Below are 25,370 nucleotides of genomic sequence, written 5' to 3'. Positions count from 1 at the left end.
GAGAAGGAATGGGTGACGTTTCGGGTCGAGACCCTTTTTCAGACTTGTCTATCTTTGGTTTAAACTAACATCTGCAGTTCCGTGCTATACATAAGAAATAGAAACGGGAAGACCCCACGAGTGACCCGAAACATGTTCTCCACACTGTTGCCTGACCTGCTGAGTTACTCCAGCACGTTGTGTCTTTTTTTGGTAAACCAGCATCTGCAGTTCCTTATTATTACTATCCTTGTTCTCAGTGGGATGAGAGAGAAGTTAAGTGCAGGTGTGGAAAATAAACTATGCATGTTTGGAGAGCATGCTATGAAATCACTATGTGTCTTCTCCATCATTTATTTACAAAGTTCTGCGGCGATTAATATTGCTTGTCGACAATGCAAGATCCAAGACCAAACTAGGCGACTATTTGTGTGCTAGTCACAGTAGTGATTCTGCAATCACGCATTACAATCACTCCACACTTTAAAATCTCTCTCTACACTGTGAATGGTTCAATTGTAATCATATATATTCTTTCCACTGACTGGTTGACACGCAATAAAAGCTTTTCACTGTACCTCGGTACACGTGACAATAAACTAAACTGAACTGATGAAGATAGCTATCTTCAGAGTAATGTGCAAGCAGGAACTGCAGATGCTGATTACAGCTCACTCCAGCTTTTTGTGTCTATCTCCAGGGTGAACCAGTGTCTGCAGTTCCTTCCTACACATTTTGAACTGAAGTGCTATCAGGCGCCAATGCAGGCCTGCAGAAAAAAGTTGCCTGTGCCGGCATAAAGTTAACGCCGTAGACACAAATGCTGGAGTAACTCAGCGGGACAGGCAGCATCTCTGGAGAGAAGGAATGGCACAAGTAACACAATCTCATATTCTGCATTACAACATTTGATATTCATTACTACATTCAATAATTTCAAATAACAACCATTCCATCCTCGTATCTCACATTTCCTTTTTGTAATAAATCCAGTCTTTATTTATCTCATATGTACATCTCTTTCAGCCATACTTTTTTAATTGTGTTTTTTTTAAATTAATATTTTTATTAGAAGCAAGTACATATCATAATAAAAACATTTCATGTATATCAGTCAGTCATACATTGCTAATTTTATCAGTTGTATATTGACTCTGTTTCTAGTTTTTTTTTAATAGATAGAGAATAAGAAAGGGAAAAAAACCATGATAAAGAAGAATGGAATAATTTACTAATAATACAACATTGGAGATAGTTTTTTTTAATTGTTGATTAGCCTTTAAGATTTACCTTCAGTAACTCCATTACAACATTTATTCTATCTTCTATATATTTAAAAAAATATATAAACTATGATGTTTTTATAAGTGATATACCAAGATTTTATATGTATTTATGATATTTGATATGCAATGCATTTTTAATGTAATGTTGCCCCTTGTCTGGACCTTGAGTCCGTAATAAAGTTTATTATTATTATTATTATTCAGTGTAAACCAAAGATCCTATAATCTTTGGTGTAAACCAGCATCTGCACTTCCTTCCCACACAGAAGGTGAGTGCGGTACGGTCCGGTCCGCCCGTGCTGTTGGTGGCGCTGTGGCCGCAGCTCCCCAAGGCTGGACCACGGGTGACGCCATCAGCCCGCGCCCGGGTGTTTGTCGATGTAAAGTTTTTTTTTCTCTGAGTTTCTAATTTGCGGGCGAAAGAAAATCAAAGGCTCGATCGCGGAGAAGGAGAAACCAATGAATTCCCAGAGGCTCTTAGATGCAGGGTGAGATTTGCAGGTAAAGAAACAAGTGCGACAACAAATGGGCTCTGACAGCCTGTTTGGTGAAGTTTAAAAATCTGAAAGTGGAATCCAATTTCCTGCTGGGCCTGTCGGCAACTTTGAGATTTGCAAAATGCTCTCCGTTCGGCCAGGTTTTAGAGGGACAGTGTCTGTTCCGGGAACTAACTTTTAAAATAAACGCGTAAGTTTTACATAGACAGTAATCGGTTTTGAAGTTTGGTTTTGTTTGTAATGATGCAAATAATTTTAATGGAGCATGAAAGTAAAACATCAACTGTAGCGTCCCGATGAATTGGTAACATAACGGGAATGTAGTCCCGAGTACAAACGTTAAATACGTAATTGATTGGATTTCTGGCCTGTGCTAAATTGGCTCTTGATAAAGAAGGTAGCAAAGAACTGGTCCGAAAATGTTTAACCAGATTAGCATCCTTGACAGATTATAGGTGTGTATAAATACATTGAAGCCTTAATCAACGTTGGAAGGCTGTTTGTCAAATCTAACATAGTCTGCTACATACCAGAGGACCTGCAGTTAAGGACATACTGTATTTATTTCTAAAGTGAAGTAATTATATGAGTGTGCTATTATTCTGAGATAGAGGATCAAAATTAACTAAGTGAGAAGCAAAGATGTGCACCTTGGTTTTCACACTGTGTCATTGAAGAAAAGTACTGACAATCTCACAATATTCATAACTTATTTTCTTGTTTCTGTATTGTTACTTCTGATATTCTCTAAGATTGCCAATTTTCAAGAGAATATGGATAGATCACATTTAAGGTCAGGGCCCTTTTGCGACAAATTAGGAGCAGGATTAGACCACTTGACCCTGCAAGTCTAGAATATTGTTCCGTAAAATGGTGGCCAAGTAAACTCAGTAGTAAGCTCAAAGTGACATTCCTGTACATCCATCTTTCACACCCCTTTTTTCTGGAATCCAACAACCTCTGTCTTGTTCTTATTTCAAGAGGTCTATTTCCGCTGCTCTTTTAAATACTCGAGACTCAGGGAGAGTAAAAAATGCCACAAGTTTGTCTCAGATAGATAACCTAATTTTTAAATAGTGACTCTTCATTCCAGAGTCACCCATCAATGAAAACCTCCAACCTGTATCCATTGTGATAAGATCCCTTGGGATCCATCGTTGGTTTAGCGGGTAGTTTCTGTGGGCAGCATGTCATTTGGAAGCAGAAGGCCCTGTACTCGGCAGGAACCTCTGCTAGAGCTTCTGCTTGAATTAGAGATGGGCCTAATGAGCAGGGAAATGGGTTCTACAAATGGATTGCTAGGATATTACAAACCTATATACACATGCTTAATGTGTATTCTGATATCATCAGTTGCACCTCTTATCACTTCAGTTGGTCTATTTGCTTATTTCTGATTGGTCATACTACTAGCCACATCCGGTCGGTATTGGTGAAAAAGTCTTTGTAATCAAACAATCAAAATATTGAAGCCATTGTCTTTGGTATTTACCATAAAAACTGTTCCAAGGCCATTGGATGTTTTACTCTCCCTTATCAGTGTACATGATCCAGACTACTTACAACGCGTGTTATTTTTCATCTTAGGGTGATAATTGTAGTAGATGGGTGTTTGATCATCAGTCTGTTTCCATGCTTTACGACCCTATAATTTACAACCATCTTTTTCCTCCTCCATAACATTGATTGTAACCTTGCCTCAGTTATCTACTTAAAACATTAATAGCTTTGTCAAACATGCAATTTCTCTCGGCTCATTTAAGTTGCTCCTTAAAATATTTCTTTTTCTACTATGTTTTTGCCCTTTCATTGTCATATTTTGTTTGATAACACCACCTTTGGAAAATTTGCTAGTTTAAAGTTGCTTCATAAATTCAGATTATTGTTGTTTTGTTTAGTGTAGAGACACAGCGTGGAAACAGGCCCTTCCGACCAATGAGTCTGCACCGACCAGCGATCCCCGCACACACTAACGCTACCCTACACACACCAGGGACAATTTACACTTATACCAAGCCAATTTACCTACAAACCTGTACGTCTTTGGAGTGTGGGAGAAAACTGAAGATCTCGTCGAAAATCCACACGGTCACGGGGAGAACGTACAAACACTGTACAGTCAGCACCCATAGTCTGGATCGAACTCTGGTCTCTGGCACTGTAAGGCAGCAACTCTACCGTTGCGCCACCGTGCCACAATAATTAATTATTGTTGTTGTACGTAGAATTATGACACAGAAGCAGGCATTTCAATCCAATATTTCTATATATTCAGTTTCATCCTGTATCACGTACTCCTTCATCTCCTTTGGCTATATATATATCTAACCTTATCTTAAAGATGGAGATTATCTGCGATTCAATCAGTGACCCTGAAAATGAATTATCTCTTTACTCATCCATACATGGTCTCTTTTTAATTGTGTTCCCCTTTCTCTATATTCCCATATCACTGCAAAACAATCTATTTTCATCTCTTTCTCAACATCAATTTTTGGGATATCCTCAGACTTGGAAAAACACTATTGCTTGTCCTCCACAAGTTGTTTGAGTGCATGGATGTCAATCATAAAGTGTGTGACAGGATTTGGGCCAGATCGGGTGTTCCTGGCGGCTCGTACAACAAAACAAATCTAACGTATCAGAATGAGGGGCTTTCAACAGAACGATTTCCATTTCCATTTTTCTGTTCAGAAAATTCAGATTTCCAGCATCTACATTTTTTACTTTCCAGCTTGTGATAAAATATTGAAGGAGTTGCCAACTCTTCCCTATCTCATTCCTTAATAATTTTAAATTGCTATCAAATTGCTTCAGTACTCATCCAAAAGCAAAGTACGGTGATAGTTCAAATCTTTTCAATATTTCAGGTTTGTACTTGTACACATTCGGCAGCATCTCTACTATATCCTCTCTTATTGTCTTAATAAATCCTTGCTTTTTCAGAACAGAAAACAATTTCCCATCAAAAGTATAATTAAGCAAAATATGTGCTTCACATATAAAGAAATGGAATTTAATTTGCCATTCATTCCTTTTCCATTGTCATATATCAGTGTACTATGCTGATGTCCCAAGAATGATCCTTTTCACTTACATATTTTGGTAGATATCTGTAAATTTTGCACTTCCCGTAAGCTAAATGAACATTCAAACATATCTGTCCCTCTCTCCCGTTTGTTCTCTCTTTCTTAAGTGATTTTTTTTTTGGCTAATGTTTTTAATCAAGGTATTTTTATTTAATTAAATTAATGGATTTAATCAAGACTTCTCCCACCTTTAGCAGACAGGTCTATTAAATGGGTTACCTTTTTTAAAAACAATGACACTCAGTTCCAGATTCGCCAACAAGAGGAAGTCTCTGATTCTCCCATGAAAGGAAGTCTCTCTGCATCAACCATGTCAAGTCCCCTCAGGATCTTGTCTATTTCAATAAATTCCCCTCTCACTTTTCTAAACTCCATCAGATACAAGTCTAGCCTGTCCATCTTTTTCCCAATAAGACAACCTGCTACTTTCAGATATTAGTATGGTCCTGCAGTATTACACGCAGTGCTCTCGTTGTGGCCTCACCATTGCCCTACATTATGGCAGCAGACCTTCCTACATTTGAATTCAGTTCCCTTAGCAATAAATGACAACATTCAATTAACTTTCCTAATTACTTATTGTTCTTGCATGTTACCTTTTTGTAAACCATGCAGTAGAGTATCTGAATGTGTAGGAGGGAACTGTAGATGCTGGTTTACACCAAAGTTAGACACAAAATGCTGGAGCAACTTCAGTCTGAAGAAGGGTCATGACCCAAAATGTCACCCATTGCTTCTGTCCAGAGATGCTGCCTGTGCCGCTGAGTTACTCCAGCATTTTGTGTTGATCTTCAGTAGAGTGTGCAACTCCCTCTGTCCCTCGGGACACTGAAGAATTTAGGTAATATACAGTTTTTTTTAATGATAAAATGGACAATAGCATGCTTTCCTACATTACTTCTCCTTATGTCCCCTTCACACTTTACTTTCCGGTGTGCCAGTGGAAATTGAGTAGCCAGGTGTTGGGATGAAATTGACATGGATACCTGATAGGTGGAACTAGATGGGCTGATGGTTTTTAGTGTGTAGGGGTTCGGTGGTATATCTGGTTGCTTTTAATTTTCCTTCCCACTCCTACGCTGACTTGTCTGTATCCTCTTCCTGTTCCATTGCTACAGGGAGGCCAAATGCAAATTGGAAGACAAACTTTAACCTTTTGCTGTGGTATCTTCCAAGCCGGTGGCGTGTATATTGAATTGTTCCATTTTCAGTCCGGTGCTTCACACACACCTACACACCTATGCGCGTGCACACGCACATACAGACACACACACACGCACACAGACCCACACCCACAGACAGACACACACACACACCTACGCGCGCACACACACACTCCATTATCCCTTCCCCATCTGGCTTCACCAATCAGCCTCTGTGCTTCCTCTCCCTCCCCCACCTGGTTCCAGCCACCTGCCAGCCTCTATCCCCTTCTGCTAATTTGCTGTCTTTTCTGCTCCCTCTCAGTCCTGATGCAGGGTCTTGACCTGAAATGTCAACTTTTGTATCTTTTGCCTCCAGAGATGCTGCTTGACCCACTGAGTTCTTCAGCATTCTGTTTTTGCTCTAGATTCCAGCATCTGCTGTCTCTTTAGTCTTCATCCAAGTCATAAAGTTGAGGCCCATTCACCAATGCCTATGGTATTCCTACAATCCCCAAATTTTTGTCTTAGTTACATGAAAACAGGGGGAAAAAGTGAGTGCTTGATAGCATTTTAATGAAATCAATTGCCGACTGTAAATTGCATGTGCCTTTCTTTAAGTCTAGAGTTTAATCTTCAAACATATACATCATTATGCGAGTTTAAATGATCTTATTCCAATTTTAAGATACTTTTTTCCCCATCTTTATCCCTGCTTGTAGGTATTTTCAGGCATTTCTGAACTAATAGTGTCATAAGTGATAGTAGAATTAGGCCATTCGGCCCATCAAGTCTCCTCTGCCATTCAATCATGGCTGATCCATCTCTCCCTCCAAACCCCATTCTCATGTCTTCTCTCATAACCTCTGACATCTGTACTAATCAAGAATCTATCTATCTCTGCCTTAAAAAATATCTGTCTTCTGTGGCAAAGAATTCCACAGATTCACCACAAAGAAATTTCTCCTCGTCTCCTTACTAAAAGAACGTCCTTTAATTCTGAGGCTATGACCTCTAGTCCTAGACTCTCCCACTAGTGGAAACATCCTCTCCACATCCACTCTATCCAAGCCTTTCACTATTCTGAAAGTTTCAATGAGGTCCCCCACCACATTCTTCTAAACTCCAGCGAGTACAGGCCCAGTGCCGACAAATGCTCATCATGGGTTAACCTACTAATTCCTGGGATTCTTCTTGTAAACCTGCGCTGGACCTTCTCCAGAGCCAGCACATCTTGCCTCAGATATGGTGCCCAAAATTGCTCACAATATTCCAAATGTGGCCTTACCAGTGCCTTCTAGAGCCTCAGCAAATTGGAGGAACAGCATCTCATATTTCGTTTGGACAGCTTGCAGCCCAGTGGTATGAATATTGATTTCTCTCACTTCAGGTAGCCCCGGCATTCCCTCTCTCTCCATTCCTCCCCCACCCAAGTCGCACTAGCTTCTCATTTTCACCCTACAGCTTACAATGTAATGTTTCCTTTATCATTGTTACTTTTTTGCATATCTTTCATCCATTGTTCTTTATCTCTCCACCACTGTCTATATCTCTCGTTTCCCTTATCCCTAACCAGTCTGAAGAAGGGTCTCAACCCGAAACATCACCCATTCCTTCGGGCCTGTCCTGCTGAGTAACTCCAGCTTTTTCTGTCTATTCTCAGCATCACATCCCTGTTTTTGTATGCATGTCCTCTTAATATAAATGCTGCCATTGAGTTTGCTTTCTTTACTACTGATTCGACTTGCAGATTAACTTTTTGGGAATCCTGCACAAGCACTCCCGTCCCTTTGTGCCTCCGAATTCTGGATTCTCTCCTCATTTAGCAAATAGTCTATGCCTTTATTCCTATCAATAAAATGCATGACTCCATACTTTGCTGCACTATATTACATCTGCCATTTCTCTGCCCACTATCCCAACCTGTCCAAGTCCTTCTGCAGTGTCCCTGCCCTTCCACCTATTTTCGTATCATCCGCAAACTTGACCACAAGGACTTCAATCCCCTAGTCCAAATCATTAATGTACAACGTGAAGTGTAGAGGCCGCAGCAACGACCCCTGCGGAACTCCGAATTTGGGCCTAAGTCAGGAAAGTTATGAAAAGGGATGACATTTGGAAATAATATACTTTTGTTTTTCTCTTTTTGAAGATGCTGAATATCTTCGATAAATTGAATGACTAAATAAGTCAAATCTATGATAATCCTTGACAAATTCAATATCTGCGTTTCGGACCATATCCAAAAGAAAAAGCCAATCCAAAATCCACGCATAAACAAAGTGCGGCTCACCCATTATCCTAGCCTACTTCAGCTTCTAGTTGTCATATTTCCTTTTTTTAATTCTTGTTTTTAAATTCCCTGGGTCCTTGCTTTTCTCTATCTATATAATTTCTTTCAGCCACACAACTCTGATAGGAAGCTGTACTCTTATGGTTCTGGCCTCTTATCTTTCATTCATTTTCTTATTTTACCTTTGTCAATTTGCCATCAACTACCTCGGCCCTAAATTCTACACTCCTCCCGAAACCCCCTTGTCTCTGGACCACACGTTCCTCGTCTAGGAGACTGTGTATAATGCATTTGCCCATTCGACTCCCTCCCACGGTGGGGGCAGACGAACCATCCGTCGGGCCGGTCAAAGCTCCCGCGGCTTGGAGTTCCCGATGTTGGTCTCTAACCAGAAAACGCGGGCTCCATGTAGATAAATCCGCAAGCGCCGAGGTCGATCCCTGGCAAAGGGGTTGCGGGCTCTGTGATGGTAAGTCTGCAGGCGATCGTGATGGAGCACTCAAAATCGGTCTCCAGCAAAGGCCGCCAACTCCTCGATGTTAGGCCGCAGTGCAGACGGAGATACGATACGGAAAAAAATCGCATCTCCGTCGAGGTAAGAGATTAGAAAAAGTTTCGCCCAACCCACCACCACCCACTACCCACCACCCAACCCACTACCCACTACCCACCACCACCCACTACCACCACCCACATAAAACAAGCTAAAGAACACTAAAAACATACATTTAACATATACTATTAAACACAAAAGAAAGAAATGATAGACAGACTGTTGGCGAGGCAGCCATTGCTGGCGCCTCCCGATGGAAGTTGGCCCCTAAAAATTGAAAAAATCTAGTCTGAAGAATGGTCTCGACCCGAAACATGACCCATTCCTTCTTGCTAGAGATGCTGCCTGTCCCGCTGAGTTACTCCAGCTTTTTGTGTTTATCCCCCAAAAATCTATGCTGGCTTCAAGTAGAGAAATCCCTGCACTTCCACCCATCCTGGAAAATTATTCTCTCTGAAGTGTTTTTCCAGTAGTTCTTCAAAGCATTGATTGAATTTCTTTCCACCATCCTCTCAGGAAGTGTGTTCCAGACTGTAATTATTGAGTTTAAATAACGATTTTTCTCACAAGCCTCTTGCGTCATTTGGCCAATTTTAAATTCTGTGTTAGACACAAAAAGCTGGAGTCACTCAGCGATTCAGACAGCATCTCTTGAGAAAAGGAATAGGTGACGTTTCAGGTCGAGACCCTTCTTCACGTCTGAAGAAGGATCTCGACCCGAAACATCACCTATTCAGATGTGAAGAAGGGCCTCGACCTGAAACTTCCACTATTTCTTTTCTCTAGAGATGCGGTCTGACCTGCAGAGTTACTCCAGCTTTTTATGTCTGTCTTAGATTTAAGCCAGCATCTGCAGTTCCGTCCTACACATTAAATTCTGTTCCCCAATCCTTGTATCATCTGCCTCTCATTCTTCACCTTATCTAAACCTGTCATAATCCTGCACACCTCAATCAAATCCTCTCGCAACCTTCTTTTCTCCAAGAAGAAAACCTCCAGCTTTTGTTTTCAGTCCTATAGTGAAATTACTCATGCCTGGAACAATTTTTGTAAACCGTTCCTTCACCCACTCATGGACTGTCACATCCTTGCTAAACTGCAGCAACCAGAATTTGATTCAAATTTTCTTTATAACATTCCTATGAAGTGTCTCATGACATATTTGTTCCTTAAAGACTCTATATAAATATTTGTGTTGTATAAATTGCTTCCTCTTTACCAAAGAACTCTGGCGATCATCCATTCACCTTTGTTGTTTACATTACATATTATATTTGGATATGAAAGCAACAACTACATATTTGTACTGATTTGTTTTTTCAGAAATCAAATTACATTTTACATTTTGTATATGACTTAGACTTAGACTTTTATTGAAATCTTCGCTGATAAAAAATTGATCTGTCTATTATGATTCAATTTTGCTTTTCATCTTTACAAGTATGGCAGAAATTGCTTTGTTTGGTTCTACCATAGTTGATTAAAAGATTGGCATTATTTTAAATATTCTTAAACAATTGAAGGTTCACTATGTGGTAATTCATGTTATTTCTAAGATTTAATGTAAAATTATGAATGAAATATGACATGGTGCATTTGAAAATGTTGTTGCATATCATTTATATCAGAACTATATTTGAGTTAAAAAAAAAATTTGTGCTCAAGGTGAAAGATGCCAAAGCTGGGAAACGCAACATATCTGCGCTTTGGGCACTCAATGGTCTCAGACACTCTCATGGGTAAGCTATAACTGTCAATGTACTATGCATGTTTGATGGGTACAACTAAAATTTGTGACATCTTTTTCAGGCTGTAGTAATTGTAATCAACATATAGTAATTGTAGGCATAATTGATATCAGGCAATAGTCTCTCTATGAATGGGTTACAATAATAATAATAATAATAATGGATGGGATTTATATAGCGCCTTTCTAATACTCAAGGCGCTTTACATCGCATTATTCATTCACTCCTCAGTCACACTCGGTGGTGGTAAGCTACTTCTGTAGCCACAGCTGCCCTGGGGCAGACTGACGGAAGCGTGGCTGCCAATCTGCGCCTACGGCCCCTCCGACCACCACCAATCACTCACACACATTCACACACAGGCAAAGGTGGGTGAAGTGTCTTGCCCAAGGACACAACGACAGTATGCACTCCAAGCGGGATTCGAACTGGCTACCTTCCGGTTGCCAGCCGAACACTTAGCCCATTGTGCCATCTGTCGTCCCTAAGCGTTACCATTGTTACAAGCGTATACAATGTTCTAACTTTAATCCCATCTCTCTCCTAGGCATCTCTAAGAAATGGAATATTTGTCTTGCAACCTCTTTCATTTTCAGACACAATTTCTATCTTTGTAACGTTAGCAGATTCTGTTTCTGCTGCTGAAACTGTTCGTATACAGTCCTGGCCAGTGTGTCTCAATCATCTCCCCTTAAACTTGAGGTCAGCCATATGACACCTGCCATGTTACAAATAATGCCAAGCCATTTTTACCCATCACCCCTAATGCTTATTGACCTTATTTGGGTTCCAGATAAGTAATATCTCAATATACTCTACTTTAGGTCCCGACTCGAATCATCACTTATTCTTGTTCTCCAGAGATGCTGCCTGACCTGCTGAGTTACTCCATCACTTTGTGTCTTTTTTTTCTAAATGCCACCAACTAGAGAGCGGTCCTGATCTCCCATCTACATCATTGGAGACATTTGAATTATCTTTATTGGACTTTATCTTGCACTAAACATTATACCCTTTATCCTGTATCTTGTACACTGTGAACGGTGTTGATCATGTAGTCTTTATGCTGACTGGATTGCACGCAATAAAAAAATCTTTTCACTGTACCTCAGTACATATGACGGTAATAAACTATACTGAGTAATACATTTACAGTCCTTATTTAGGGTCTCAACTGTAACATTGGCTTGCATATTTGTCTTTGCAGCTGCTGCTTGATTTGATTTCTTTCAGTATTCTGATTTTTGTTCCAGAGTCCAGAAGTTGTAATCTCTTTTGTCTTCCTTTCTTTTACAACAATTCCCAAGCCACCTACTCTTATTATCCAACAGGATGTGGATCTTGGGTGTGGGAACCCGACCACCTGCAAGCTCCTTTCCAAGTCTCTTGCTGTTCTGACAAACAAAGAGGGAGAGAGATCGTGATCCAAATAAAATGTAAAATTAGAATATATGGAAAAAGGGGAACAGAACTGCCATAAAGAAACCTCTGTGCCTGCCACTGTGCCATCCGCTGTATTAATTCTTAATCCCATTTACAAACTATCCTCACTGGAGCATTGAAGGCCAAAAATGAGGGTAGATTGGACATCTTATTACCTTTAGAAAGAGTACTTTACATCTCGGATCTGAAATGTGACTGTTAATGTCCAGAAGTGGATAAGTTGTTTACTGTTTCAATACAGTGTGAATTCAAAATGTTGGCCAGTGTTTTATTCTCTTTGGACACCTGCCAGTATTCCCTATTGTCATATCTACTTCCTTGCAGCTGCATGTGTATTTAGCAGTGTTTCATTGTATATAGCGTGAAATGTCCAGAGGGTGAATTATCCATGAATCAAGTCTGATATTAACCATTTTAATAGTTACCATGTGAAAGAATGGTTTTATTTTTATTAAGAAGGCAAGAAACTGTTAAATGCTGGAATTCAGAGTAATTTGTAGATTGTTTTATGATCACAAAGCTGAGATGCAGATACAACAATCATTTAGAAGTGTAAGTGTTCTACTCAACAAATTGAAATTTTTCATTGGCAAAATTAATAAATGTCACTGCTTTAGTAAACAGAGTGCGTATCAAAGATAGACACAAAAAGCTGGAGTAACTCAGCAGGTCAGACAGTATCTCTGGAGAAAAGGAATAGGTGACATTTCAGGGCAAGCCCTTCTTCAGACTGAGAGCCAGTCATATTCTTTATGGTAAGAGATTTAAGGTAGAAAAGTAAGGAACATTTGATGGGCTTTGATATATCTGATGTACTATGTACAGTTTAGCTGTCACTCCCTAAAGAAGGGAGGGACTGCAACCATGTCTCACTAGATTGATTCCTGGGATATTAGGAGCTGAGCTTTACGATTGGGAGAAAAAATGGTTCATTTATCTAGTATTTTTATGAAAAGTAGTTTATATTAAAAAAAAGATTCTGAGAGGACATCAGGATTGGTACTGAAGGACTGTTTCCCTGCTGGTGAAAATATAATTGTGTATTGTAGAACACAGTGGCTGGCCACTTGACAGTCAGAAGAAAGTCAGTGTTGTTAATCATCTGACGTATCTACCAGAGTGGTGTGATAATCATTATCAAGACTATTATCAGTGATCCTTTTCAGCATCAAGGGAATGAAGGGATATGGAGATTAGGCAGGAAAGTGAAGTTGATTTAGAATGTTCAGCTATAATATTATTGAGTGGCTCAAAGCCTGACCAAAGCCTCAAAAGGTGTACATAAAGATTGAAGCCAGAACATTTCATTGAGGCAATATAGAGTTTGGAAAAAGTTGGATATACGCTGTGTAGGAAGATAGATACAAAAAGCTGGAGTAACTCAGCAGGTCAGACAGCATCTCTGGAGAAAAGGAATAGGTGACGTTTCAGATCGAGACCCTTCTTCAGACTGAGGGTCAGGGGAAAGGGAAACGAGAGATATAGACAGTGATTTAGAAAGAGATAAAACAAATGAATGAAATATATGCAAAAAGTAACATTGCGGGCTCCATCTTTCCTTGATCTTCATTACTTTTTGCATATCTTTCATTCATTTGTTCTAGAAAGAACTGCAGATGCTGGAAAATTGAAGGTAGACAAAAGTGCTGGAGAAACTCAGCGGGTGCGGCAGAATCTATGGAGCGAAGGAAAAGGGCAACGTTTCGGGCCGAAACCCTTCTTCAGACTGATGTAGGGTGGGGGGTGGGGGGGGTGGGAAGAAGAAAGGAAGAGGAGGAGCCAGAGGGCTGAGGGAGAGCTGAGAAGGGGAGGAGACAATAAGGGCTACCGCAAATTAGAGAAGTAAATGTTCATGCCGCTGGGTTATAAACTGGGGTATAAACTGCCGAAGCGGAATATGAGGTACTGCTCCTCCAATTTCCGGTGGTGTTCACTCTGGCCATGGAAGAGGCTCAGGAGGGGGAGTTGAAGTGCTGAGCCACAGGGAGATCAGGTTTGTTTTAAGCGGACCGAGCGGAGGTGTTCGGCGAAATGATCGCCAAGCCTACACTTGGTCTCACCGATGTAGATCAGCTGACATCTAGAGCAGCGGATGCAATAGATGAGGTTGGAGGAGGTGCAGGTAAACCTCTGTCTCACCTGGAACGACTGCTTGGATCCTTGAATGGAGTTCTATATCTCTTTATATCACCGTATATATCTTCCGTTTCTCTTTCCCCTAGCTCACAGTCTGAAGAAGGGCTTGCCCTGAAATGTCACCTATTCCTTTTCTCTAGAGATACTGTCTGACCTGCTGAGTTACTCCAGCTTTTTGTGTCTATCTTTGATACGCACTCTGTTTACTAAAGCAGTGACATTTATTAATTTTGCCAATGATAATTATCAATTTGTTGAGTAGAACTAATTTGAAAAACTATTTACTTTAATTTGAGAATGCATATTTTTTTAATGGAAACATTTTTTTCCTTTGCTGGTTTTATTATCACTTACGTACTTTTTCTCTCCATTGACTCATTAGGCTCCTGTCGGCGTGGTTTGAGGAGAGCTCCAGGATATCTTTGTTCTCCCACTGACTTTCCTCAGTGATATTTATAAGTAAAAACAAAAATACTCCAGAGTACAATATGAAACCTGCTTATGAGCGAAATCAAGAATGCCTGCCACCAAAGAAACGAGAACTTCTGCAGAATAGTACTGGAGGTGAGGAGGTCTTAAAAAATAATACTTTGCCATCCAATATTACTACTGTGAGTGATGCTGATTGGGCTAAAAGTGCTGCTGAAGAGAATCAAACAACACTGAGATATGGAGTGAGAGCTGATAATGGTGCAAGCTCTCCTGGAGTGGCAGTGGATCAATATAGTATGATGTACAAATTGGCTGTACCTTCTGCAAGCTATTCACTAAATGCTCAAAATTCATTGGTGAACATGGGGCATCTCTCACCAGGTTACAGCATTGCATCTCCGCTTCTTCAGCACCATGGGGTTCCATATATGCCTGTTCATTACACCCAGCTACCCCATGCTTCACTGCAATTTGTAGGAGCTCCATATACGATTCCGTATGTGTCTCATGGGATTCTGCCAAATCCACTAATTTCTTCTACCATGGGCATTCCCACCTCTCATTTATCCCATCTTATCTCGTATCCTTCCATGATGGCCGAGGCTGTTACTCCTCCTCCAATGGCGTCTTCTCCTACAGAAACCTATAGCAAAGCCACTGGTTCTCCTGCACAAAATTTGACTCCACAAGGACCATTGGCTCACTTCTCCACAGCAGAACTGTCGCAAGGTATGGCCCATGGTAGGGTTCATTTTCAACCCTCGCTGTTATCGCCGTCATATACGTCATTTACTACAGCAGTACCGAATCTAGATACCTCTCATGAAAGTAGATATAGCTTTCAGGTGGCAAAAGACAAAGAAATTGCTGAAACTATGTTGGAAGTCTCAACAAACCGAGGTGAAGGAGCTTCAAACCATCAAAAGTTTGAGAAATGGCCACGACAAGAAAGATTTATAGAACTTCAGGCACCCCATAATGTTGGCAGAAAAGATGTGCAGTTATCCTGCTCGCCAAATGAGAGAGCTAGAGGCAGTCCCCATTTTCCTTTTCATAGAGAACCAAGGAATGAGGTTACCTCTCCAGCACAAAGGAGCACACCGGACACCGACCTAGAAGTCCAGCAAGTAGTTGGGAGTTTGAATGCACAAGGATCTCAGGGTCCTGTAGTTGTTAGGAAAGAACTCTTAAGTCATGTGAAAGTTTCACAAAATTCAGTCAAAAGTCAAGAGCAATTAAGACACCACTTGCAAATCATTCCAGGTAAGAACTTTGCAGAGTTTTGTTCTAGTGAAGAATTACCACAATCTACATATCTGCCTGCACAACAGCATGTTACCACAGGACTCAAAAGGCAAATGCTGGATGATCAACGTGGGCACTTGCATAAAACAATGGTGTTAGCCAGTGGGCAGCCAGTATTAATGCCTGTTGCTGCCCCTGTTCTTGCAAATTCCTTGGTTAATGCTGCTGCTGTAACTACAGAACCCATAATTCACAGGCCTCTTGGTGCACAAACAAGTGTTTGTACAGTGGTTCCAGTTCCAGCATCACAGCCCACTGTACCAGTTCTTCAGCCTGTCCTTGTCCAGCAGTCCCCAACTACGCATATTCCATCACACTTTATGAAAGGTGCTATCATCCAGTTAGCAAATGGGGAACTGAAACGTGTAGAAGACTTGCAAGCACAGGACTTTGTGCATAGCGCAGAAATTAGCACTGGGTTAAAAATTGACTCCAGCACACTCATTGACGTTGAGGAGAGCCAGCGAGCCGGCTATGTCATCCTCCATTTCTCTGTAGGAGAACATAAAGCAAAGGTGAGTCCTCAGTATGTTGCAAGTAATCTCAATGATATACGTGTTGGATTAAAAATAATAGTTGCCAAGCAAGTACCATTTACACTTTGTTTTCATTAATGGGATGTGTAGTTTACTTGGAAGGCCAATGCTAATTGAGAAGGCAATTTGAGCTGCCCTCTTTAAATATGGCAGACTGTCTACTGCCATGCTTCTGCTAGAGAGTTTCAGAATTTTAATCGAGTGACCTATTTCCAAGACAAGATAGTATTTGACTTGGAGCCAAATTGTAGGTGGAGGTAATCGAACTCACTTGCTGCTCTTGTCCTTCTAAGTAGTGAGTTTGTGACTAAAACCCGTATGATTACCAGACACCATACAGAGAGACAAGGTATTTGGTTTGCCCATAGAATGGATGATACAATAAAGTTTAGCTTTTCTTTTGTTTAAACATTTATGACGCTGGCACAGTGGCGCAACGGTAGAGTTGCTGCCTTACAGAGCCAGAGAGCCGGGGTGGATTGTGACCAGCGGTGTTGCCTGTACGGAGTTTGCACGTTCTTCCTGTGACCTGCAAGGGTTTTCTCCAGGAGCTCCGATTTGCTCCCTCACTCCAAAGACGTACAGGGTTGTAGGCTCTTTTGCTTCGGTAAAGATTGTAAATTGTCCCTTGTGTGTGAAGGACAGTTTTAGTGTGCGGGGATCGCTGGTGGGCGCGGACACGGTGGGCAGAATGGCCTGCTTCCACCCTGTATCTCTAAACTAAACTAAATGCAGCTTGGAAAGTTTAGTAATAGTAAAGATAAAGTGTGGGTGGTTAACAAGAGGAAATAACATTTATTTTATTTCATGACTGAAATTTACTGTGGGGGTGAGATATTGTGATTTTTTTTTCCTGTGTTATAGGTGAGTGTAGAGGTCCCTCCAGAGCACCCATTCTTTGTATTTGGCCAGGGTTGGTCCTCTTGTAACCCAGACCGCACTGCACACCTCTTTGGACTCTCATGTCAAAGGCTTACAGTGGGTAATATTTGTATATCACTCAGCGCGCAATCCTCTGGCAGGAGCTCTACCCAGCCAGCATCTTCAATCAATGCCATTTCACCTTTTGAGTCAAGGACCACGATTACATCTGAGGTTGTCTTAACTCCTCCAGAGGTTTCAGCCCACATACGTAGAAACTCTGAGATTAGAAATTATTCTAAGGACTCGGTCATGCAGCATTTGCACACGGATTCTGAAAGCGCCGGAGTTCCCAGCCACCCAAATTACCAGAGTCGCTGGACCTCTCCGGTGTTCCAAAGAGAGAGTTTTCAGTCAGAGGAGACAAAAATGTCCACCCGACCATCCTTCATATCACAGGAAGTCAAGCTTTCAATAGAAGGACGTTCAAACGCTGGAAAGTAACTGTATGATCCTTGCGGAATATAAATTAAGGCACCGCCTTTGACAGTGTTTGACCAGTTATATTAATGTATTGAAATGTACTTATGAAATTTTATGCAAATGACTTGCAGCATAAGAGAGCTTAGATCGGGCTCTGAAGCATTAGTAGCAACGGAGCATATGGCAGGATGATTTTTTTTTTTTAAATAATGAGGATGCTTTTAGCAGCTCATATTTTTGAAGAGCATTTGGGTTGATTTGATGCTGCAAAGCTTTTACAAATTAAGGGATATCCAGTAAATTCTGTACTATGTTCCAAGCAGTGCATGTTTTTTCTGCATTTGGTGATCCTGTATGAAAGAATGAAAAATTAAACTCTTGAAGTACCTGCAATAAAAATTTGTACATAAGCCTGATATATGTTACACAATACAAATTAATTTTCATTTCCCCAATTGAGAAACTTGTTTTTTTTTTTTTACTTCATTCTCAACAAAGCAAATTTAATATTACATTAAGTATAATATTGATTTGATGTTATCAGTTAAAGACATTTGTTAATGTCATTTCAAGAAGGACAGTTATTTGTGTAGAAGGCAGACAGTATTTGGGGACATGCAATCGTGATTACAGAAGCCAGGAATTGATTAAAAGGTTTGCTGGTTAGCAAATGAAAAGGTCCATTCACTTGCAAGAGGTTTGACTTTGTATTTATTGGTCATCGTAATTTTCATAGGAGTTTGTTTCAATGCCTTTTTTTCTTGTCTAGTTAAAACACAAATGTTATTAATTACATTTTTTTGTTTAAAACTCAACGGACCATTACTATTCTCTATAGTGAGGTCTGTCCCAGTTAAGTGAGTGAACAAAAGATTTGCTGTGTGTGATCCAGTTTTTTCATTAAAGTCCAGTGGTTTAAATTTAAATTGTCACAAAACAGGAAGTTGACTTGTGCAACCTGTGGTCAAATGTATGGATTTTCTAATTAAATTTAAGATATTTAAAGTAATTTAATGATTATGGTGCATAAGCATAATCAAAAAGGTAAGTAAATATTAAGAACATTATTTTGCAACTGTTAAAAGAGGATCAAACTATTGAATGCCTATGTTTTAAGGTGTTTGTGTTTTTGTACTAAATTAGTCTGATTTACAGCCTAAATAGAGTAGCTCAAACATTTATTATGTGAGCACCAAAAGTTGAATGATTCTGCTGTGTATTGTTGCTGATATTTAGAATTACTCTTAAATAAGAGTGATGGCTGTAGAGGCTTTATGTTATGATGTCCTGTGGTAGCCATTGACAAGTTTTAAATCCATATACTTCTAAAGAGTGTACGCAAGTTGAACCTGCATATAATAGGATTTTAAATTCCATTTAACAGAATGCTCTTGAGGTGCAACAATTGTTCAATTGTATTGCTTTGAGCAGACATGAGGAATTGAGAAAAAGTGAATATAATTGCATGCAAAAAGGGATTGGGTGTGTGATGTTGCTCCACGAGTGACATTGCTATATCTTTTACATAAAGTGTATAGCTAATCTAATCCTTCCCAATATTTGATTCATTGATATATGTTGTACTGATTAGATAAAGACTGATTGAATTGTACCATAGTGTGCTCTTCCCTATACTGCTTCCCTTGCTGCATGATGCTCAAGTTCTATACATGCATTTGTTTTAGAAAAGTATTTAATCTTCAAATTTTTTTCCTGCCTAGTTCTGTTTCATGGTTTATTAAAAAAAAATAGTTAGTCTTTGGATAAGTCAGCTGAACCGAATGGCTGACATTCAGTTGTAGTGAGGACAAACTTTAAAGTTGTATTGTTTTTGCAACTGCTGTTTATAGGTTTGTGCCATTGGAAAAACAAAGTAGGACGTAGCAACTAATAGATGAACTGTAAAATAATTTTATTTTTGAAATGATGGATAAAAAGATATTGAGAAAAAGATGAAAAGTGACTGAGGGATTTTGGAGTCTTCTATTTCTGAGAATAGTTGGTGCACTACTATGAGAATTAGTTTATCCTGTTGGTGATCGAGGACCCCAGAGCATAAGACTAATTACACATGTTTATGAAGGTAATATGAAAGAATATTAGAATTAGAACTAGTGCTAAAATATGTTTGTGTTTACCTTAGTTTGCCTATATTTTGTATTAAAATTTTTGTCACCTAGCACTTTTTTATATAATTGACAGTGCTGATGCCGTAAGCATCATTCCTTACCAGCTTCTTAACTAAACTGCCCAATGTACTCTCTGATGTTGTGCATACCGATGATCTTTCTGCTTGATGTTCACATGTGTTTATGCACTTTGAGTTGAAATGTAAAATGTAATCTCCCATGACCTTAACTTAAACTAACATCAGTTTAGCTGAAATTTTCACAAGGAAAGAAATAGTAGGTTTTCATAGTTCAGTATGCATTTAATAACAGATTTTAAAATATATTGCGGAACCTATGCACAATACATTTCATGTTCATCTGATTAAATGTGGTTATTTTACTCATTTTATGAAATGCTATTTGATAAGTGGCATCAGAAATGGAGTGAGCTCGGTATCCACATTGCTGTGTTAAATCATTAATATTTGCACTCCTTATTGGACATAAGAGTTGGCTTTTGAATTTTAAATTAACTGTTGCATCTTCAGTAATCTTGACGGTGTGCTTTCCCTCTCCCCCACCTACCAAATTCCTAATCAAGTTATAACACAGCATGATCTGAACCATGAGTGTTTTAGCACATTTATTTATTCAAGATCATTCACGTATGTGAGGCTGTAGTCTTTTTTGCAGCAAAAGTATATTTAAATCCAAGATGTGGCATGTTTACTAGCACACCAGTAATTGAGTCTAATTATGCTCATGAGGGACAGTAAGCCCTCCGCCAACTGTGATACTTGGAGTCACTTTTTGAACATTTTAGTGTTGTCACTGGAAGTAAATGATTGCCCAAATCATGCAGTATTTGTATCTTAACCACATTACCCATTTACACGGGGTGTGCATGTGCTAGAAACTGACATGGGGAAGATGATAAAAGGGAAATGTTAAAGTTTAAGAATTATACCAAAGTTAAAGATTTAAGCAGTTATGGTCTCGTAAATTTAGCAGTTTTACTTGTGTAAACCTCCATTGGATGCAAATGTAAAATAACTGCTGTAACCAAATCTTCCATGAAAAAATTCCTATATGTCTACATTAGAAACTACATCTTTTATATTCTTCACCAGCAGGAAAAACAATTTAATATTTTCAGAACTATCAGCTCTTACTGATAGATAACATTAATTCTGACTGCCTTTATTATTTTTAAATTAAAAAAAATTCCAAATAAAATTATTTTGCAAATTTGTATTATTTACATTTGATCGTTCAGAATTGTTCTTGATTGTTTGCTTGATTTCTTTTAACCCTTTGAGCTCAATTTAATAAGATGTATTCTAAACAAGACATAGCGGGATTTTAATTTGTTTTTGCAACTCGTTCCCTGGGATGGTGCATTTTCTTTCTGCAGGTTATTTGCATTCAAATGTACAGAAAGTTCTTTTATGCTAGAACATTTCTCAAATTATCAAAAGTGCAAATTGAATCAATTGGTAAGGTTTACCTCCTTAATAACATTCTGTTGATTGTATAATGTATTTTAATGTTTAAAAAATGATAGTTTTATGTTCACGCTATAGGAATTTTTTGATGCATGGAAATTTCCTTTCAACCTATTTGATAAAGGAGATAATCCCATTTAACTCCCAGTGGGGGGGGGGGGGGGACTTTGTTGCCACCTTCTGTTAGTATCTGTTTGTCAGGATGGTCGGCATTCACAATTGAAGTTGACAGTATCCCTTTTGATGAGGCAGCCTTGCAGAATTCCAGAATTACCCATTTGAAAGTTTGTAGCGTTTACTGACATTTGCAGTAAATACTGTATACCTTAAAATGTTTTTTTTTTTAATGTGTACGATAATTTACAACAGGAAACGTCAGTCCAAGTATTAGATATTACATTTTAAGACTACAATAATTATCTAATGGATCATAACAGTTAGTTTATTAAATTTGTTCCATTTGGAAAACTGGCTATCTGTTTCCTGGTACATCATGGCAATTTATTTTAATGTGTAAAGAAGATAAAGAAAACACTAAACTATTTTTGGTTTCAAATTTCTCAGAAGGGATGCTGACAGGTTTTATTTTCTGTAGTTTTCAACCTGTCTGTGCGGGTCAGAAGGAAAATTCTGTAAATCATAAAGTAAAATAGCTTAAAATATTATGATCAGCTTGGAACATTGTCAATGTGTATACAAGTGCAGTGGAGTTAAATTATTGCAATTCTTTGTGGATGTTTCTCTGGAATGTAATTGGCTGAGACGACCCATACATGCAGACAATGTAACCTATCTTGAGATGGGAGGAAGGATGGAATTTCTTTATTCAAAGACAATTAGGTTGACCAATTGCCTTAGTATTCAATCCTCAAAATCTGAGATTTGTGCTTATTATTCACTGTTCCCATTCACATCTTCCAAGATTTGCACATTTTCTCTTCTCCAATATCTACAGTTGTCAAGTATGGCTATTAAACACTGTAGAGGTTGCAATTATGTTCACACTATTAGTGAAACTATAGGTCAAAGCATTGAAATAAAAATAGACAAATAATGGAGATAATTACCAGGTCGACCGCTTTGTGGGGAGAGAGACACATTTTAAAAGGAAAATACTGAAGATGCTGGAAATCTTAAATGAAACAGCAAATGTGAAAAATTCTCAACAGGTCAGGCAGATCCCAATGAAAGGTCACCAGCCTGAAATGTTAAGTCTGTTTCTCCCTCCATGGATACTGTTTGACTTGCTAAACATTTTCAATGTCATTTGCTTTTACTTCAGCTTTCCATCATCTTCCATATTATGCTCTTACATCCCATATACAACCCATTGCAGGCATGCATTCATATGTTTTATTAATATTAAGATAAAATGTAAAAGTTTTCTGCTAAACAACCAGAGTTTTGTTTAATCATTTATATCACATTCACGCTCATACTGATGCCTCGGGCAACATCGCAAATGTACAAATAGTGATGGATATCAGTCTAAATTTCACAATATAGAATTTGCCTCCACTTATCAATTTATTCACTGATCTTCACAAGGTCATAAGTGATAGGAGCAGAATTAGGCCATTCGGTCCATCAAGTCTACTCTGCTATTCAATCATGGGTGATCTATCTCACCCTCCGAATCCCATTCTCCTGCCTTCTCCCCATAACTCCAGACACCCTTGAATACACTTTGTAATTTAAGTGCTCTTTTCTGGTTGTAGGATTTAACCAATACCTGTATCAAAAGTGGTATCAATTTAATTACATTTCAAGTAATCATCCCTACAGTGACATGTATACTAACTAGACATTCCTTCCATTAATTGTGCTTTTGAGTATTACAGCAATTGATAGAATTAATATTAACTTACAATGCAAACGAGGGAGATGGTACAAATGTCAAACTCTAATGTAAATGTAATCAATTTTAATTAACTGCTTCACGCAGACATTTCATTGGCATTTAAATTATCTTAAGTCGAATTCATTTTTTCTGTTAGACGATTCAAACCCAATTAATGAATAGACATTATCTTGCTTATAAAATTAGTGTTTGGTAAGGAAAATTTGGCCTGTGATTTTCTTACATCATTTTGCATCACTTTTATCTTTAGAAATGGTCAGGGTGAATGTTTTGCAAAAGGCAATAAATAAAGCATCAGTCTCAGGATTGGAATACTGCTCCAGCTACATAGGTATTGGTCAAATCTCGATGTTGGAATCACTGCATTTCTATCAGCAACCCTGAAAGCATTAATCTATATTTTGTTGTGTTTTTGTAACCATTTTTTCTAGAGAAAAGACTAAAACATTTAGATTTGTATATTTGTATTTTTGTGATCTTTTATGCCGTTTACTGTTAATTTTGTGTACTGCGAAAGAATTGTATTTTTTATGTCGAGTCTAACCTCTGTATTGCATTAATTTGTTGGTATGTAAACACTGCATAATATAAACTCTACATTTTACTTTTGTCTCAGGATGGTTATTCAGTGGCTCAATAATGGCACACAATCATTACTTATGACATTAATATCCTGTACATTCTTTGAAATAAAATGTGTCCTTCTGCCATAATCAATGTCTGCATCATGGGTGTCAAATGAGTCATTTTTTAAAATATTTGTACATCTCTTTTCCTTTCCACCATTATTTACATCACCATGCTGTAATGATGCAAGAAGGCTTCTGAAGATTTGCATAAATGATGGGAAAAAGCTAATCTCAGGGTTACAGTAAAATGCAGGAAAAAAGTAAAACAACAAATTTCTTCAGCCCTCTTCTTGGCAAGGCTTCACTGTCACAAGTGGTGGCCGGTAGCAATTTGTCTCGTGGCCTTTTATCCTTCCTGTTTACGAAGGCTGGTCTGGAGAACTTGAGAGTCCTGGTATCGTTGTGAATCTCTGTCCCAGACAAAGCCCAGGGAGCTCACTCATATCTTGCACTTGTATACTCAATAAGTCCCTGCTTCTTACCTAATCTACAAGCAAGAGTCAACTTAAAAAAACAAAACTCTATCCCATATATTAATAGGAACAGGGGTTATTTATATCAGGATGGGGCTAATCTCAGATGATTCTGGGAAGAAGAGTTTACCTTGTATCACTACCATGTGTCCCTGAGACTGCTTGATCTGAGGCCTTGTGATTTACTAGCTCTTCCAAGTGAGCCCAATTATGTTTTTTTATGATCAGTTCACTGGTGAACAATTTGTTTAAACTCTGATTATTTTCCAATCACCAATTAAAGGAGGAATGTCAGGGAGGTTAGTGGGCACAAAATGGTGCATCTCTTGATTCAATAATTCAATCCACTTGATAGGAAAGAACATAGAAAATAGGTGCAGGAACAGCCATGAACATATCGTTCATAAACATGTGCCATGACTACCATCCATGGTTTATTTGTAAAACATCTGTTCTTATTTCCAATTAGATATCTGTGCACTGCATAGGTTTTCCTGAATCTAAACAGGCAGGCTGCTCAAAAACCTGTTTGCTGAGGGTAGTTTGGGTAGTTTATCCATACCTTACCACTCTTACACACTGCACAAGTGGGAATAGGCTTTGTATTGTTAGGGTTGAACATCTTCTGTACTGGTGATCTGCCCAACAGTTGTGTAGAGCACGAGACAAAACAAATGAACATCCTTTAATCGTATGATTGAGGAGCTTAACCCATTGTTTAAGTTGAACATTCATTTTCTCAATCAGGCCTGATGCTTGGGGTTAGTAGGGAATGTATAGCAACTAATGCACACCATTGTCGGATGTCCATTCCTGTACCTGCTGTCCTGAAAAATAGGACCCATTATTAGGCTGTATTTCAAGAGAGTCTCTCGTAGGGTAAGAGGCTGTTCTGCCAGTCTGCTTTTACGGAAGGGATGGCCATCAAAAGACCAGAGTAGATGTTGACTGGTTAAAAGAGGTAGTTGAGGCCAGTTCATTGGCTATATTTAAGAGGGAGTTTGATGT

General features: G+C 38.9%; 1 protein-coding gene across 1 annotated transcript; it reads left to right on the top strand.

The window, feature by feature from the left end:
• The first annotated feature begins 1,615 nt into the window (after positions 1–1,615).
• On the top strand, positions 1,616–23,985 carry atxn1l (ataxin 1 like). Its single transcript, XM_033035707.1, has 4 exons — positions 1,616–1,766; positions 10,505–10,578; positions 14,549–16,418; positions 17,304–23,985. The coding sequence occupies exons 3-4, from the start codon at positions 14,655–14,657 to the stop codon at positions 17,802–17,804; spliced, it is 2,265 nt and encodes a 754-aa protein (XP_032891598.1). The 5' UTR covers positions 1,616–1,766; positions 10,505–10,578; positions 14,549–14,654; the 3' UTR covers positions 17,805–23,985.
• The last annotated feature ends 1,385 nt before the right edge of the window (positions 23,986–25,370 follow it).

This window comes from Amblyraja radiata, chromosome 17 (genome assembly GCF_010909765.2).
Source record: "Amblyraja radiata isolate CabotCenter1 chromosome 17, sAmbRad1.1.pri, whole genome shotgun sequence".
Classification (NCBI taxonomy): domain Eukaryota; kingdom Metazoa; phylum Chordata; class Chondrichthyes; order Rajiformes; family Rajidae; genus Amblyraja; species Amblyraja radiata.
Note: the sequence above shows the minus strand (reverse complement) of the source record. Positions and strands in the feature narration are given on the sequence as shown.

Coding starts and splice junctions, on each gene's coding strand:
- atxn1l (XM_033035707.1), top strand. CDS start 14,655: ATGAAACCTGCTTATGAGCGAAATCAAGAATGCCTGCCACCAAAGAAA. Junction 16,419..17,303: donor TAGGAGAACATAAAGCAAAG/GTGAGTCCTCAG, acceptor CCTGTGTTATAG/GTGAGTGTAGAGGTCCCTCC.